The sequence below is a fragment of the Zonotrichia albicollis genome, chromosome 15, assembly GCF_047830755.1.
Source record: "Zonotrichia albicollis isolate bZonAlb1 chromosome 15, bZonAlb1.hap1, whole genome shotgun sequence".
NCBI classification, from domain to species: Eukaryota; Metazoa; Chordata; class Aves; order Passeriformes; family Passerellidae; genus Zonotrichia; species Zonotrichia albicollis.
In genome coordinates, this window is record NC_133833.1 from 1,060,980 (window position 1) to 1,076,984 (window position 16,005).

The window sequence follows — 16,005 nt, forward strand, 5'->3', positions numbered from 1 at the left end:
ATGGCTGTGATTCATTGCAGGGAGCTTAAACTCACACCCACCGCACCCATCCACACCCCGTGGGAAGCCGCACAGCCCCGGAGCAGCCCGGCAGGGCTCCCCGCACACCCCGAGAACCAGGGACACACAGCCCTTCCCTCCACCCCGGCCCCTCTGCATTGCAATCAACAGCTGCAGCAGGTGATCCAGTAGAATCCAGTGCATTTATTTCTTGCAATAACTGAATGGGTGTTTTTCAGCTTTGGATTTTAACACATACAAATTAATTTTTGCAAGTTTAATGACAATCAGTACTAGAAGCAATTCATTGTATAAAGCTCATAGAAAAAACAAAACAAAACAAAACAAACCAACATATCCATCAGTTCTTGGTTTTCCTGGAAAAAAAGAAACCAAAACAAAAAACCAAGCATTCCAAATGAAGGCCTCGTGGAAGCAAGCATACCCCTGCCAGAAAAAGTTAGGAACAAGTCAGAATCAACTATCAGCATAGGCAGCTGAAATACAAGTATTCACTCTTTCTACAAGCAGCTAATTTAACTAAAGACAAGGAGTTTACAGGGCCTAATTAGCTGGGGAGTTTGTGAGAAACCCACTCCCCTGTCCAGGAGCACATTCTGAGTCTGATCTGCAGTCTGGGCTAAGGAATAAAGGTGCTGATGAGCCACCCCCTGCTCTGCAAACCTCCTGTAACCATCAACTGTTCCAGTGCAAATCAGAGTGAGTCCAGAGCAGGCATTCACACTAAACCAAGAGCAATGGAAGACTCTGCCTTGGCTCTCCCCTGCCCTCCCTGGAGTGCCAGTGCTGCAATCCACAGGGAAAGGGAAGAGCAGGGCGCACATCAGACTTCAGATGTTGCTGTCTCCCTCCTTCAAGGGAGAATTGACTCAGCCTGGACATTAAAAATGGAGAAGCAGCTTATGGCTGTTCCTAGAGGTCTAGTTAGACTACCAAAACTTCTAAATACAATCAATAAAGGCAAACACTGCTGAGCTGAGCGAGTCCTTCGCCACCTCCGTGTTCTGACCTGCTGCCCTGCCCAAACCTCTCCAAGAGTTACCAAGAGTGCTGTGGGATTCACTTGCTTCAGTTTGTATTCAGAACGTACAAAGTTGACAACTTAAAGCTTTATTGTAGTTTGCAATAATATAAACAAGTGCTGAAATTCAGTCAATGTCCATTTCTGGAAGCTTCTTGTCGGTGGCTGTGGGGGCAGCGCCCTGCTCGGGGGGCTGGGCCCCGCTCCCGGCGTCGCCCTGCCCGTCCAATGGTCCGTTGGCTTCCGTCGCCTTCTGCTCCTCCTTCGGCAGCTCCACCTTGGGTTTGGGCTTGTTCACTATGGGGTTACAAATACCTGCCAATTCCTAGAGAACACAGAAACAACACAGCCTTAGAAATGGTTTTATCTCCCACAGTTTAACTTTTGAAACCACTGTTGGGAATACTCCAGTTGAGGGCTGATGTTCCTTGGTACTTTTGAGATTTCTCACCTGAGAGTTTTCTGAGAGTAATAAACACAAAAACTCATGGAAATACAGTGAGTTATGCAGAAAAACTTACTTTTGCTTTAGACTGTATTTCTTTTGCTTTTATAACTGGGTCCAAAGTAAGACTCCTCTTGTTCTGAAGGTTGAGGTTGTTGTTCATCCACTCCATGGCTTCATTGGTGCTCTTCTCCACCTTTGCCATGTCTGCTTCATCGAGATGCTCATACAGTTCATCCTGCAACACCCGAACAGCAGCAGCTGCGTCAGTGTTTGAGCACAAACTGCATCCTGATTTCCTCAAAACTGAGTTTGAGGAAATATCCTAAAAGACCATTTAGCCAAGAGCTGTTGTGGTTAACAAATCAACAGAACTGATCACCCACAGCTCGGTAACAGGAGACTGAAGATCTGCTGCTGCTGGCATTTTGCCTCCATGGGGAAATCAACACCTGATTAAAAAAGGACTGAGATGTGCAAGGCCCAAAAGCCACTTCTGAAAAGATATTAAACATCAAGAACTCCTAAGCTCACTGGAAGGTTGCACCAGATTTTTGTCTGAAGCAGGTTACCTAAAATTCAGAAAATATTTGTACAATTTGCTTGCATTTTTCAGAAATTAAGTGTGAAAATACCTTTGCTTTGAATGCATGAACAGCTTTCATGTACTGCTGGATTTGCTTCCCCAAGTCCTCAAATGCTTTTGGTCTTTCCTCTGATTCTTGGAATCTTGCCTGAATAGGCTGACCCAGAGTCTGAAACAAAGCACAACAGGTATGAAAACTCACGGAGCATCACTGAGGGATCCTCAGGGTTTGACAGGATACATCAACTTTCCTGAGCTCCTCAGAACTCTGACTCTCCCCTCAACTGACAGCAAAAACTGAGGCTCCCTCAGCCCTGTTGATAGAGGTCTGCTGGAATCCTACTCCCCACACACAATGCAGAGCAGGCTGCTGTTACCTCAGAATCAGCAGACCCCACACAGCTCCTCCATGGAACAAAGTTCTCCAGCTTTGGTAAACTCCCACGGGAATGTAAAAACCACTCACCTTCAGTTCTGCCAATTTATCAATGTATATTTGTTTGGGCTGGTCTTCACCATCTTCATAAAGCCAATTTTCTGTGTCTTCTAGCTTCAGTGTGAAGCTATTGCGGTCCTGCAGCAAGGCACACAAAACAGGCAGGTGACACCATTTATTAGGTGACAAGTGGCATTAAATGGTACCTGGAACCTTTCTGGAAGGCTTGTATTTTTAGAATATAAAGAACTCTGTCTGGAACTCTTTATCCTATTCTAGTGAAACATAAGAAATAAAATATTCTTCTGTAGAGCTTTGTGGTGGATTCCAGGCCCAAGGAAGAGCCATGTGTGACAGCCACAGTTCAGATCAAATACTGTCACATCAAAGGATTTTTTGTCCCCCGCACGCTTGCATTGTCACTACATGAGCAAGCCTGAGAACAGAGGGAAACTCTTCTTTTACAAATGTGCCATAAATGTCACCTGGCATGTCCCAGTCTGGGCTCTGCAGACACCTGGCTGGCAAAGCTCCATTGCAGCCAATGGAGATGCAGCCAGGTGCTCAAAGATTCATCCCTAGAAGCAGAGTTAAATCCATTGCACACCAAGCTCCTTCAGCACAACAGGGAAAGCTGACTAATAGTGCCAAGAGATTTTTAGGCAACCAGTTCAGATACAGGTGCCCAAATTTAGTAGATTATCATCAGAGCCAGAAAGGTTACAATTATTTCTTTAAATTTAAAGTTTGAAGATGTAACTTATATAAATATAGTATGTGATACAGGCACAGAGTCACTAAATCCAACTGCTGATTGCACCTGTACAGTGTAGCAGGACAGTCAAGCAGCAATACTCACATCCTCACTGACGAATTTCTCATAGACACCGCAGAGTTTGTCTCTCATTTCATACACGTACTCCTCCACTGCATTCTTGGCATCATTCCTCTCCTTCTCCAGCTTATCCTGCATTATCATCTTACCCTGTGAACAAAATGTCAAATTAATTGGCTAAAAAGCTCTTTTAACATTTATTTCCAGGACACCTTGTTAGCAAAGGCTCAAACCAGATCAAGATTTGGCAAACTGTGATTTACAGAACCCAGCACATGACTGAAAACTGATCTCAGTTTTGGTGTGATGTCCAGTACAGCACAGGACAATCTTCCTCCAGCTGAGGAACCTCCTTCACCTTGTACCTGCAGGTGATAGTGGAGGTTTTCTGCAGAACAGCCCTTTGAGAATGACAGCTCCCCTGACCAGCAGCAATGAATGTATTCTGCCTCCACGGGGCACTGTTGTTCACCTCAGCCTTCTGCTTGTTTTATTCTTTTTAATCCTTTCCTTGACCTTCCTTAACCATTTTAATGAAAAACAGCATTTCTGGAGACCAACAGGTGACATTTTTAGCTTGGGCAGGAAGAGTTTACCTCGTTCTCAATGAACAAGTTGAGCATGTCCTTCCCTATCTGCCACACCAGCTGGTTCTCGATGGGAAGGTCCACGGTGGTCGTCTTCACTTTGGCCTTCTTGGCCTGAGGTGGCTGATCCACTTTCTTGTCCTTTGAGTCAGCCTGAGAAGTCTGCATTGAAACAGAATTACATTCACAGTAAAAACAGCACCACCACTCAATTCAAGGGGAGCAGTCAAGATTTACATCAGAAAAACTGAGTTAGCACCTCAACAAGAGAACCAAGCACTCCCTGCTATTCTGACACATCAGCTGCTGAAGCCTGAGACAATTAATGCAGACAATTAATAAACTGACCTTTTCTGGGCACTCTATATTCATAGGGGTTGGTGCTCATGGCAGAAACCTGTTCTAGTATTCAAGTTATTGAAAACTAGATGATTATTTCTTCCCTGAACAGGAGAGTTCCCCCATTTTATCAGTACCAGGTCACCTGACAGGTCTGCAGTTACCAGTGCCATTTGTGTCCTTTCTAAAGCTCTAATCACAATAGACCACCAGTGCACTGAAATAAATGTTCAGCTTCCAGAACTATGACAAAGGCAGCAGATGTGCTCACACTCCTCGTATTCTCACAAATCTCATTAAAATAAAGTCTCAAATGCTCCTCTTACCTCCATTTCTTCAGACTCTGCCTTATTTTCAGGCTGGGTTTGCTGTTGCTCTTCAGTCTTTTGTTGCTCCTCGTCTACTTGCATCTTCTGAAATTCAGAGAGATCCAATTTCACACATTAAAAAAACACAGATCACTGCTTCAGTTCCTAGGCTGATCCCTTAACATCTCTAATGTTCTTTAGGTAAAACAAACAGAATGAAAACTGCAGGAATAAATTATGAGCTCCCAGGTTTTGCTCCAGCAATTCACAGCTCTATTAGTAAGAACTTGATCTACACCTCAAGTCCTGGTTTCAAGAGATCTGTCACTGGTGTAACATACAATGAGTACTCAGTCTCAGATTTCAGCTGTGGGCATGTCTAGTAAATCCTTACACATGTCTGAGCCCCTGCCAGCTGTGCTTTGTGGGCATTCTGAGCAGCTGGGAGCAGTGAGTCCTTTACCTCCTCCTCCTTCGCGTGCTGATCTGTCTCCATAGGCTCCTCATTCTCATCAGATTTATGAACCTCCACCAGAGATGCACTTGAAACACTGAAGATGCCATGGATATTTATTCTGACTTTGACTTTCACTTTGGAACTGGATCCATCTGTTTGAGGAGTGACCTTCTGAACCAAGAAGTGAGCTAAACAGAGAGAAAAAAACCAAACCCTTTTGATTAACCTCAGTTCTGAATGCAAAGCAAACCCGACTGCTGCTGACACAGCTCACTGCAATGTGCTCAGGGAATGTTAAAACCTACCCAAGTTGGAAAACCCAGATTTTTTACTCAGCAATGCTGGGGCACAGCTATTGGGAATTCTCTGTCAAACCTGGTGTTACTTTTATCAAAGCAAAAAACTGCACAACTCTCAGGGTGGCTCTTCAATTTGCTCCAATATTAGGATGCTCTTTTTTGCCCATAAACTTCATCCTACTCCACCTATTTTACTGAAAATTCCTTTGAAATATTGTCCTGGGAGCATTTGCAGTAGGCTGCATGTCCAGACTACATAATTAGACAGAAAAGGCTTGAAACACAGAAAAGATTTTTAGTACAAAATGGTGCTAACCTATAGCAGGGTCTGGGTAAGGCAGCTCCTTGGGGGAACTGTAGTAGGCCTCCAGAGTGAAGGGCTCCTTCCTGTAGAAAGTGAGGACCTTGGAAAAGGGAGCAGGGTGGTTCTTGGGGAAGACCTCACAGTCACTGCAAGAGAAAACACAGCCTGTGTTCAGTGTGACAACACAGCAGGTTCAGGTAACAAAACATTTCTAGATACTCTTAGGGAAAAAGCTTCCTTAAGAAGTGACAAGATCAAGTGCCCTGATCTTTCAGGTTAAGTAACACAACAGCCACGCAGAGGCACCAACTGCCACTCCACCTTGCTTTTGTTTTCTGCCATCATTAACTTCAGAAGTATCAAAACTGGAAGTGTTAAATAGGCACTTAACCCTGGAAATACTCTGTTCCAAGGGTATTTATTGACATTTGTTATTTACTCTAACCATCAGCAGCAATTTGAAGCTGTAACATGCAAGAAGATTGTACTGGTTGTACCTCAGGTCTTCCCCTGCTGGTGAATTCCATCGCAAGGAGATGGGGTACGGTATCAAATCAGTGATAGAAAACTCTCTCACTTTGAAAGCCGGGGACAAAATTGCACACTGCAAGAGCACAAAAGCCACATTACAAATGCTCAGACTTTAGGTGACCAAGCATTTCATTCAGCAAGTAGCTACTGATGCAGCTCAATATTCTCACAGCAAGAACAAACAACACTTTTTACCTGCAGTGCACAGCCTCGTGCCACAGCCTCATCTGCATTCAGGGTCGTACTGACTTCTTTGCCAAAAAATTTACTGATCTTATCTTTGACAGCAGGAATTCTTGTGGTACCACCAACTATCTCTACTGCATAAATATCCTCCTTCTTCAACCCTAGAAAGGAGTCAGACAATAGATGAAATGTTTCTCTTTCACGTTAATACACTGACATCATAAACCAGAAGTTTTGACAGACCAACTTTAGGCTAAGTTTCTAAGCAGTAAAAGTTTCAGCTCTTAGCTTGAGTGAGAAAGTTTTTTAATCTTGTAACTCCTAAGCACAAAACCGTTGTTTGTGGTAAACCCTTGTGCCCAACACAGAGGCAGCCTGCACTCTGGCTGGCTCCTGTCTCATGCACAGCAGCCCCCACACAGCCCCACTCACTGGCTTGCTCCAGCACGCTGCGAAGGGGCGGCTCCACTCTTGCCAGGAGTCCTTCACACATCTCTAAAAATTTGCCTCTGTTGGAAGAATCCATAAACAAAGCTCCAGCACACCATAAGCAACATTGCAAACAGGATGCCCAAACTGAAGGAATGCCACTTTCACTGTGTACTGCAGGGTTTTCTCTCCCCCACTCCTAGCTTTATACTTTATTATGTTCTCCCAGACAAAACCCGGTTCCAGCAACCCTGGCATCCTTTCAACATTCCCAGCCCTCCCTCCTAACTCAAGGCCACTGACCAGGCTCTAGACACTTTCATTTCTAGCTGCATTCCTGCACATGTTGTTCTTCGATTTCTCACCTCCCTTCAGCCCTAAGAGCTGGCACTTCATACCAAGTTTTTAACTGCCTGAAGGGCACTCTGAAGTGTCCCACTGCAGAGCAGACAGAGATACCTGTTCATGGTTCCAGACACATCTATGTCATTCATGAAGCACTCGATGTTCATGGGCAGGTCAGAGGCATTGGCACTCATCAGCTTCTTCAGCCTCTCACACTCCTGGTACAGCCTCAGCAGCGCTCGGATCTTGGACTTGATGTCCAGTTTGTATTTCTTCCCAAACTCCTCACAAAAGTATTCCACCAACACCTCATCAAACTTCCTGCCTCCCAGGGTTGTATCGAACGCTGTAGCAAGAACCTTAAAGGAAGGGAAGCCTTCAGTACCAGTTCAATGTGCCATTACCCAATGAAAGCAATCAGCAGCTCACATCAAAGCAGTGCTTTGTTTCAAATATAGTTCAACTCTAAGTCAAAGAAATCAGCCTTCCTGGAATGAGGTGACAACTGCTTTAAAAGGAATTTAGGGAGACTGGGCAGGACTTAGAAACACAATCTGTTCCATAGCTGGTGCTGGGAGCAGATCTCTGTTCCAAATTCTGCTTAGCCACTGTCAGTTTGAGTCATATCCCAGTTTAATATTTGATGCCTCCTAAGGGTGGAACATGCTTACCCAAAGCTAAAAATAAAACAGGAAGAAAATAAATTATATTAACTCTTAAAACAGGTGCTCCTTTTTGATGAAGGAATTATCTGCAAAGAACACCTGTAGTCCACCCACCTCAGCTCATTCTGCTCTGTAAACACACCAGGAATTAATTTTTTTTAGGAACAGAAATCATTACCCTCAATAGCCCTTCAGATGGCTTTGGCCTCTACACTGGCTAACAGCCCTGCACTCTGGGCCCCAAAGCATCCTTTCCACACTGCCATGGCTTCCAAGTTTAAAAATCAAATCCAAGAGAAACATAAAGGTTACATTTCCTCACTATGCTTTAAATTCTGCATCTGTTTCTCCAGCCAGTCATGAGAAAGGTATGGTAACTGCAAAGTCCAGATTGTAATAATTAACAATAATAATAAAATGCCAGTAAGAAATGTTAGTGTTTGCTGCAAAACAGCTTTGGCAGTGTACACTCACCAATACACTGCCATCTGCTGAGCCTCCACTGGCAGCTTAAAGCAATCAGGAATGATTCTTCATTGTACATGAGCACCACAGTGAGGGCTCAGAAACAATGGCTGTCACTTCCACCACTGCAGGAATTCCTGCTTCAACACCAGATCTCATGACTGAACTGGAGTATTTTTCTGAAAGCAGCACAGTCAGATATGATAATTTCTGAATAAACCATTTAATCCAGGTTTTTTATTCTTTGCCAGAGTCTGCTGATTAAGGCATGTTTGCTTCCTCCACACACTGCTCAAAAGCTCTCTAGTTCCCTGCCCTACTTTTTGCTCCAGACAAAATACAATTTTAAGAACAAGACTGAGCTGTGTGGATGCCCCTCTGTGAAGCCAGGCAGGCTTGCCTGCCACAGTCCATGGGTGTGCTGATGAATGTTCTACAGATAATCAAAATGGATGTGTAACAGCTTGTTTACTTTCAGTTTGCCTTTGTTGAATGCACAAACAGAAACTTGATATGCAGAATGCCCCATGTCCACAAAAACAACGTTCCGTGGCTTTTCTTCCAAGGTAGGCAGGTCTGGCTTATAGATCCCATATGCAAGTGCAACTACAGAAATAAAAGCACAGTTAGGACATAGAGCTTTGTAATTGTCAAGAAATAAGTGGTAATCAGGAATCAACATTAGCATTTCATTGTGCTCCTCAAGCTACAGAATCAACTGAATTTACTGAATAAACAGAATTCTCAATGCTAAGGAAACACAGAAGAACATTAAACAGTACCACCCCTCCCTCAGCTGCATTGAAACAGATATTCACCAAATATTGTTATGTCTTTGTATAACAATGAAAAAACAGACCTGAATTTAAGAAACTTTCTGATCAACTCATCTATTCCAAGTATATACAGCCAGCTGTAATTCCAGAAAGCAAGGCTCACTGGCAGAACAAAAGCCTTTTCATGGAGTAAAACTGCAACACTGAGTGAGGCACAGGAAGAATTACCTGCAGTTGTTTCATTGATTAGTTTCAGACAGTTGAGACCAGCAATCTGGGTAGCATCCATCACAGATCTCCTTTCTGCATCTGTGTAGAAACAAGGAACCTGCAAGGAGGTCAGAGAGCCACTATTAACATTATTAACATTTCCAGGAGCCACCTTCAGGAAACAGTGACAAGGGAGGACAGGACAGTGAGCTCAGGGATGACAGGCCTCCTTCAAACGCAGCGCTCATTTCAGTTGCAATAGAAGAACAGCAAAAAAAATTATATAAAGACAAAGTTCCTTTTTCTATTCCATATCACAAGCCACTCATTTCTGGAGCACGTAATCAGAAATAGGAATCAAATATTATTTAGGCTGCTAATCAGCTGCATTTTAAGACCACTAATGATACAAGTCTAGTTTCCAAGAGGTGTAAGATTCAGTTTAAACAGAAAAGAAAGATACCTGGACATTCAAGTTTACTGGTCAATTGAATCAGATTTAATTTAATGCTGCAGCACTTCAGTTCAGACAGTAACTAAGTTCTGTGTGTTTTGTTGGATTCCATACTTACAGAAACAACACAGTCAACCACAGGCTTCTTAAGAGCATTCTCAGCAGTCTCCTTTAATTTGGTCAGAAGCATTCCTGTCACCTGCTCAATTGTAAAGTTTCTTTCTTCTTCCATATACATGGCCTTCAAATAAAAATTGTGCACACTCATTACACTGCAGTGGAACCCATGCACCATCCCCATTATCAGCCTTTTATTCCCTTCCCTATTAAGGCTTTCCATTCAAAAGAGAACACAAACCACAGTGAGCAGATTCAAAACAGAGAAATAAAAGGAAACTTTATCAGTTTCCTCCTCTGGCTCCTCAAACATGCCAGACTTACCCTGATGCCAGTTGAGCCTGTTGGCAGCTGGACAAGTTCATAGGCAAGGCTTGCTTTTTCAGCTTGAACAAAGGGATCTGAGAATGCACGACCATGAAATCTTTTAAAACTTTGTACTGTATTCTTTGCATTTGAAATAACCTAGAGGAAAAGAAATCTTTAATACAACGTGGCAGGGGAACATCTGAATTTCAAACAGAAGACAGAGTTTTGTTCTCATGCTTCTCCCACCAGAGTATTTTTGTCATTTGTATCTTAACAGCATCTGGGCAGGTGCTGGGAGGCAACTTCCCTCTGGTTGCTCAGGGAACCTACAGCAATTTGAGATGGAAAATAAAATGTACACTAAAAACTGAGCCAAGTTTATAAAATATTGATTACAACACACTCAAATTTCATAGTGCACGTGTAGGAAACTCTTTAGAACTGTTAGCAAAATCTCGTTCCCACTTACCTGCTCTCTACCCCCTACCTTCTACAATCAGTGACTGCCCAAACATAACAAGCACATGGATGTAAACTCCAGCTCAGGTTCATCACATGCACATGACACTCAACACACAGATATTCTCACAAAAGACCTCTCAAAAGGACCTGCTCATGAAGCTTTAGGAGGTCAGCAGCACCTTGATTTAACTGACAAAAGGTGAACTGACTTTCATTACCAGCAGAGATCAGCACAGAGAAGTGAAAGCCCATCCCAGCTGGCTTCACACAGCATAAGTGAAGGGAACTGTGTCACTGACAGCAGAGCAAGGCACGCACTGAAAACCACAGGCACTGAGAGAGCAGACAGGCACTGTTCCACAGAGTTACCTGGGGTCTGGGCTCAGGCAGCTTCTACCTCCTAAGTAACTTGGCCTGGATGTCTCTAAGTTTAGTCTGTGCAGGACACACTCATCTCTACAGGGCTCTGCACCAATGGATTTCGTTAAGCTAAGCAGACTCAATTCCAGAAAAACCAGCTGTGTCTGGTTCTAGTACAGTTGTGCTGTTCTTGAGTAACATGGCTGCGTCCAGGCATTTTTGTATTTTAGGTAAAAAATCTTCCCGCATCTCTAGGCTTTTTAGGCTAAGAAAAAACAACTGTTTGACTAGTTACTTCCTGTAGAAGACTTGAAAAAAATAAATCATCTTTTATAGGGGTTACTTACACAGCAACATAAAATGTGATACAGCAAGACCCAAACACCATGAGTAGGACAAATCTCCTTAACTTCTTCCCAGTCCTTAAATTACATTTATCTGCCTACAGCAACAGAAATTCAGACTATGGGCAAGAACACCCAAGAGAGATATTTAGGTTGCAACTCAGCCACAAAGGGTCAAGAAAGCCCTATCTATTTACACTCAAATATGCCTCCTTTCTGCCAAAACCATGCACTTAAGGGAATTCTATAGAACAGTCATGTAATTAAAAGCCATCATAAAGCACAGGGACTGGAACAAACTAGGGCAGGGTGAAGCACCACTTGTGAATTCAGGTTCACAACTTGAAAAAAAAATTAGTCGTTATGAGAATTTCTTAAGAGGCACAGCTTTATTTTGTACACTTCATTATGTGCAAGGATCAGCCCTGAGATTTCCCTGCCAGATGACAAAGCAGCAGCCCATGGTGAACAGCTGAGAGCAGCTCAGCTGTTCTCTGGTTAGGGAGGCACAGCAGCTCGGGGACATCTGTTATCTGCAGTGACAAACCCCACAGTGCTGCTCTGAAGTGTTCTACCCAAACCCCACACTCACCTGGCTCTTGGCTGCAGCACCAATGGAGCGATTCTTGGGCCCAAAGGATATACAGGCTCTGCAAGGGAGAGAGAGCTCAGTCAGTGACTCTACAGCTGCACATCTACTGCACATCTGCTGGGTAAAAATACTGATACTGTCTGCAAGGTCACTGGAATTCATATAATTCGGTCCATTAAAACCACTGGTCACTCGCTGCAATCTGTGCATGGAAGGTTCTGTGGATTCTGTGAAAAACTGGCACCATAAGTGCATTTAAACCAGCAGCAGCCCTCCCTGCAGCACAGCCCAACCCCAGGCTCCCCCACCTGAGCACTGACTGGGCAGGGCCCTATGCCCGTGTGTGACACACTCAGGATACACCGGCAGCGTAACACGGGGAACATTTGCCTGCTCACACACAAACACGAGGTAAATCAGGTGTTACAGAAATCATTCCTACATGTCTGCAGCACATGCTAACTAAGCTTTCCAGGTTAAGGCAAACCCTTCAAGGGCAGAAAGAAACCACCTGCAGAGAAAGACTGGTCTTTCAGTTTCATCTGTACTCACTGAAACAACATGGGGCACAGAAAGAGAAATTATGTTTTACTCCCCCCTGCTTTGTGACAGCCTGCAGTTCTGAATAGAGAAATTCTCCTTTCAGGAGAAATTCCTCAGCTGATTAAGCCTCTTGATTTACATATTTAACAAACTGTAGGAGCCCTAACAAAACAAAATCCAGCCCTCTAATCCAAGCTGTTCATACCACTGAGGTAAACTTGGTGGGGGGAGCCCTGCCATTAGGTAAGCAGATCTTTACTGCTCACACAACATGCCAGCTAAGTCTAATTAAGCTGCTCTCTATGCAGCAGGTTAAGAATCTGCTTTACAGCAGGGTGATGCCACAGGGCTGCTACACAAAACATTCCAGCTCAGCCTGAGGTTTGGAACTGGGTGTTCCAAGCAGAAACTAACCAAAACCAACCCGAAGGCTGGGTGACACAATTGCATTGGGTTTGTATTCCAATTTATAAACAACTTCACAAATGCTACAGGGCCTACCCCTAAAGTATGTGCTGCAACAGAATTAACATTTCTGAATAAATCTGCAGCTGTTTGAAACAACTATTCGTGACATGAGTTTAAAAATAAAAAAGCTGAGTTTGTGCTCTGCAGACCCTCAGGCCCACACCAATGAACAGGAGGTAAAAACCTAATGAGCCCAGAGCAGGGAGCTGGTTATTAATTCACTCTGGTCTCCTGAAAGGAATTAAGACATGAATTGTGCCCTTCTCTTGGAAAAAACAAATACAGCTACTTCACTGCTGAATTTACAAATCAAGGTACCCTAACACAAATGCACAAATTTAGATGAGAGCCCTGGCAGGGACCCAGCACAGAAGTGAGTGAAATTAGGAAGAAGGGAGAGAAGGAAGAATTTTCAACCAGTCTCATTCCCCAGATCAGTTCACAAGAACCAGTAAACTCATGAAATACAAATTACACTATTACACAATTTCTGGGAGCTGAAAAACTAACCAGTGCACTTTAAGTAGAAACATTCACAGTGAAGGTCATCAGAGGTCTAATGAAACAACTTCAGAAAGTTAAATCTCTGCTTCGCATACCTGGAGGCACCTGCTCACCCTCCCACCCACTGCCACCTCCTGTCCCCTGACAGGTCATGTCCCCTGCACTGATCACCAGCTCCAGAATGTCAATCACAATGATTGCACTTAACTCAAGGCCCTTCAGCCCTACAGAAATAATTAAACTATTTTTATTTCTCAGTTTCTACTACCTTTCTCTCTACCACTTTTCCCTGTCCAAAGACAAACACAGTTTGCACAGCTTTGGGATGTACAAGTTCAAATTTTACATCACTCCAGAAGAATCCAAGTACCAGAGCTGAAGGCAGATTCTGTGGGAGTGTCATCTGTGCCACTGAACTCAGCCCAATGCACTCAGGGGGGTTTATTTTAATAATACAAATTATTACAATAACACACACAAAACACAGTGTTTAACCCTGACCACGAGCCAGTGCCTGAGGAAACCTATCACTACACCTTGCATGACTTCCCCCTGTAACAACTGCTCAGCGCTGATTTTTGAACCACGCTTCTGATTCCAAGTCACTTAAAAACCATGCAGAAGTTCTTTTAATAGAAGGGTCTGCTTGCAGAATGCTTTTCTGCATTCCCTCAGAACAGCACCTGGAGATTAAGCCCTGCTAAAACCCTCTCATTTGCATTTTGCTCATTTTTTCCAATTTCACTTCAGGCTCCCATAACTGAAGTATTTCCCAAGAGATGCACCATGTCAGATATTTTATTTAGCTCATCTCCTTCAACAAGGGAGATTTGTGCTCATGTCTCAAATATACAGATATATTTATCAGCAGGACTTCAACTCCCTGAGGGTCAAATACCTACAGCTATTAGAAACCTGCTCTGATCCACTCTACATTCAATATTTTCCCAGAACATCTAACCTTTAAATTTCCACGTTATTGAGAACACTTAAGAGATCTCCAGATACTCGGGCACACATGCTGAATTCAAAATTTCCTTCTCCATTTATTCATTGCTCAGAGACAGGAGCAAGCAAACAGTGATGTATGGTCTAATGAGAAGCAAGGTCACTCTGGGCTTTCTGAGGTGATGTGAGGGATCTAAAACAGCCCAAACATCAAGGATGAAGCAGCTGTCTCACCCAGACAGCCACTTCAGGATCTGCTCAAATAAAGCCTCACTGCCACAGAGGGGAACTCCAGAAACAGTTTTAGGGCTAGAATTTACTGACCACATTGTACCATGGCATCATGGATTGAGAGGGACCTTGAAGTTCATCAAGTCCCCCTGCCACGGGCAGGAACATCCCCATTATCTGCTTGTTCCAAGCTTCGTGCAACCTGGCCTTGGGCACTGCCAGGCATCCAGGGGCAGCCACAGCTTCTCTGGGCACCCTGTGCCAGAGCCTCCCTATCCTCACAAGGAAGAATTTCTTCCCAATATCCAATCCAGACCTCCTCTCCATTAGTTTTGAAGCCATTCCCCTTGTCCTGGCACTGCAGGCTGCTGAGCAGCTTTCCAAACTCTGATACCAGAACAAGCCACGGCTCACCCTAAGCCCGGCACCAGCCCAGCCCAGCTCAGCCCTCCCCGGTCCTGCTGTGCTGGGACCGCAGGGGAATGACAGCCGTGCTCCCAGAACACGGCGTACGAACACACAGGGAATTAAAGTCTGGCACTTCCAGCAGCCAGGGATGCTTTCCTCTACACTCACAGCCCCCGTCCTTCTAATCCAAGGGCAGAGCCCCGCCTCGGGGGAGACAAACCGGCCGTACTGCGCCGAAAGGCTGGGGGAGCCGGGGCTGCTCAGCCTGGCAATGAGAAGCTTGTGCGGACACCTCGGAGCGTCTTGCAGCGTCTCAAGGGGCTACAAGGAAGCCGGAGAGGGACTCTGCATCAGGAACCGGACTGACAGCACAAGGGGGAGCGGCTTCAGACTGAAAGAAGGGAAATTTAAATTAGATGTAGGGTAGAAATTCTTCCCTGTGAGGGTCAGGAGGCACTGGCACAGATTGCCTCCTGTGGCTGCCCCATCCCTGGAAGTATTCGAGGTCAGGCTGGACGGGGTTTGGAGCAATCTCACAGGGATGGTGGAAGGGGTCCCTGTCCATGGCAGAGGGGTAGAACTGAATGAGCTTTAAGGTCCCTTCCACTCCCTTAGCATCCTATGATTCTGTGATCCTACGAAAGGCAGCTGAGCGGGCCTCCCGAAGCCCCCTTCGTGCCCACCGCGCTTTACCGCATCTCCGCGAGCACTTTACACCTCCGCTCCTCCCGGCCCCGCCACTTCCCTCCCTCCCCGGCCCCGCCACGCCGGGCCCCGCGGGCGCCTTGCCGCCGCCTCAGCGCGGCTCCCGGGCTCACTCACGGCGTGCAGCGGTCGCTGTACTCGTTGGCGACAGTCTCGATGCCGCCGGCGCGGGCCACAGCCACGTAGCAGCTCTGGAAGCCCAGGTCGATGCCCACCACGGACATGGCGGCGGCGCTGAGGGGGGAGCGCGGTACCGGCAATTCTCGAAAGATCCCGTCGGGCCGCGGCCGCGCCGGCGCTGAGGGCGGCCGAGAT

At 45.1% G+C, this 16,005-nt stretch overlaps 1 protein-coding gene across 1 annotated transcript; it reads right to left on the reverse strand.

Moving 5' to 3' along the window:
- Positions 1-184: 184 nt before the first annotated feature.
- On the reverse strand, positions 185-16,005 carry HSPA4 (heat shock protein family A (Hsp70) member 4). Its single transcript, XM_005493061.4, has 19 exons — positions 15,808-16,005; positions 11,884-11,941; positions 10,141-10,281; positions 9,818-9,940; positions 9,264-9,363; positions 8,732-8,865; positions 7,244-7,488; positions 6,788-6,864; positions 6,365-6,516; positions 6,136-6,242; positions 5,651-5,784; positions 5,042-5,223; positions 4,597-4,683; positions 3,941-4,093; positions 3,369-3,494; positions 2,540-2,647; positions 2,123-2,242; positions 1,564-1,725; positions 185-1,367 (listed from the first exon to the last, which is right to left on the reverse strand). Exons 1-19 carry the CDS (start codon positions 15,912-15,914, stop codon positions 1,170-1,172), a joined length of 2,514 nt encoding a protein of 837 aa, XP_005493118.1. The 5' UTR covers positions 15,915-16,005; the 3' UTR covers positions 185-1,169.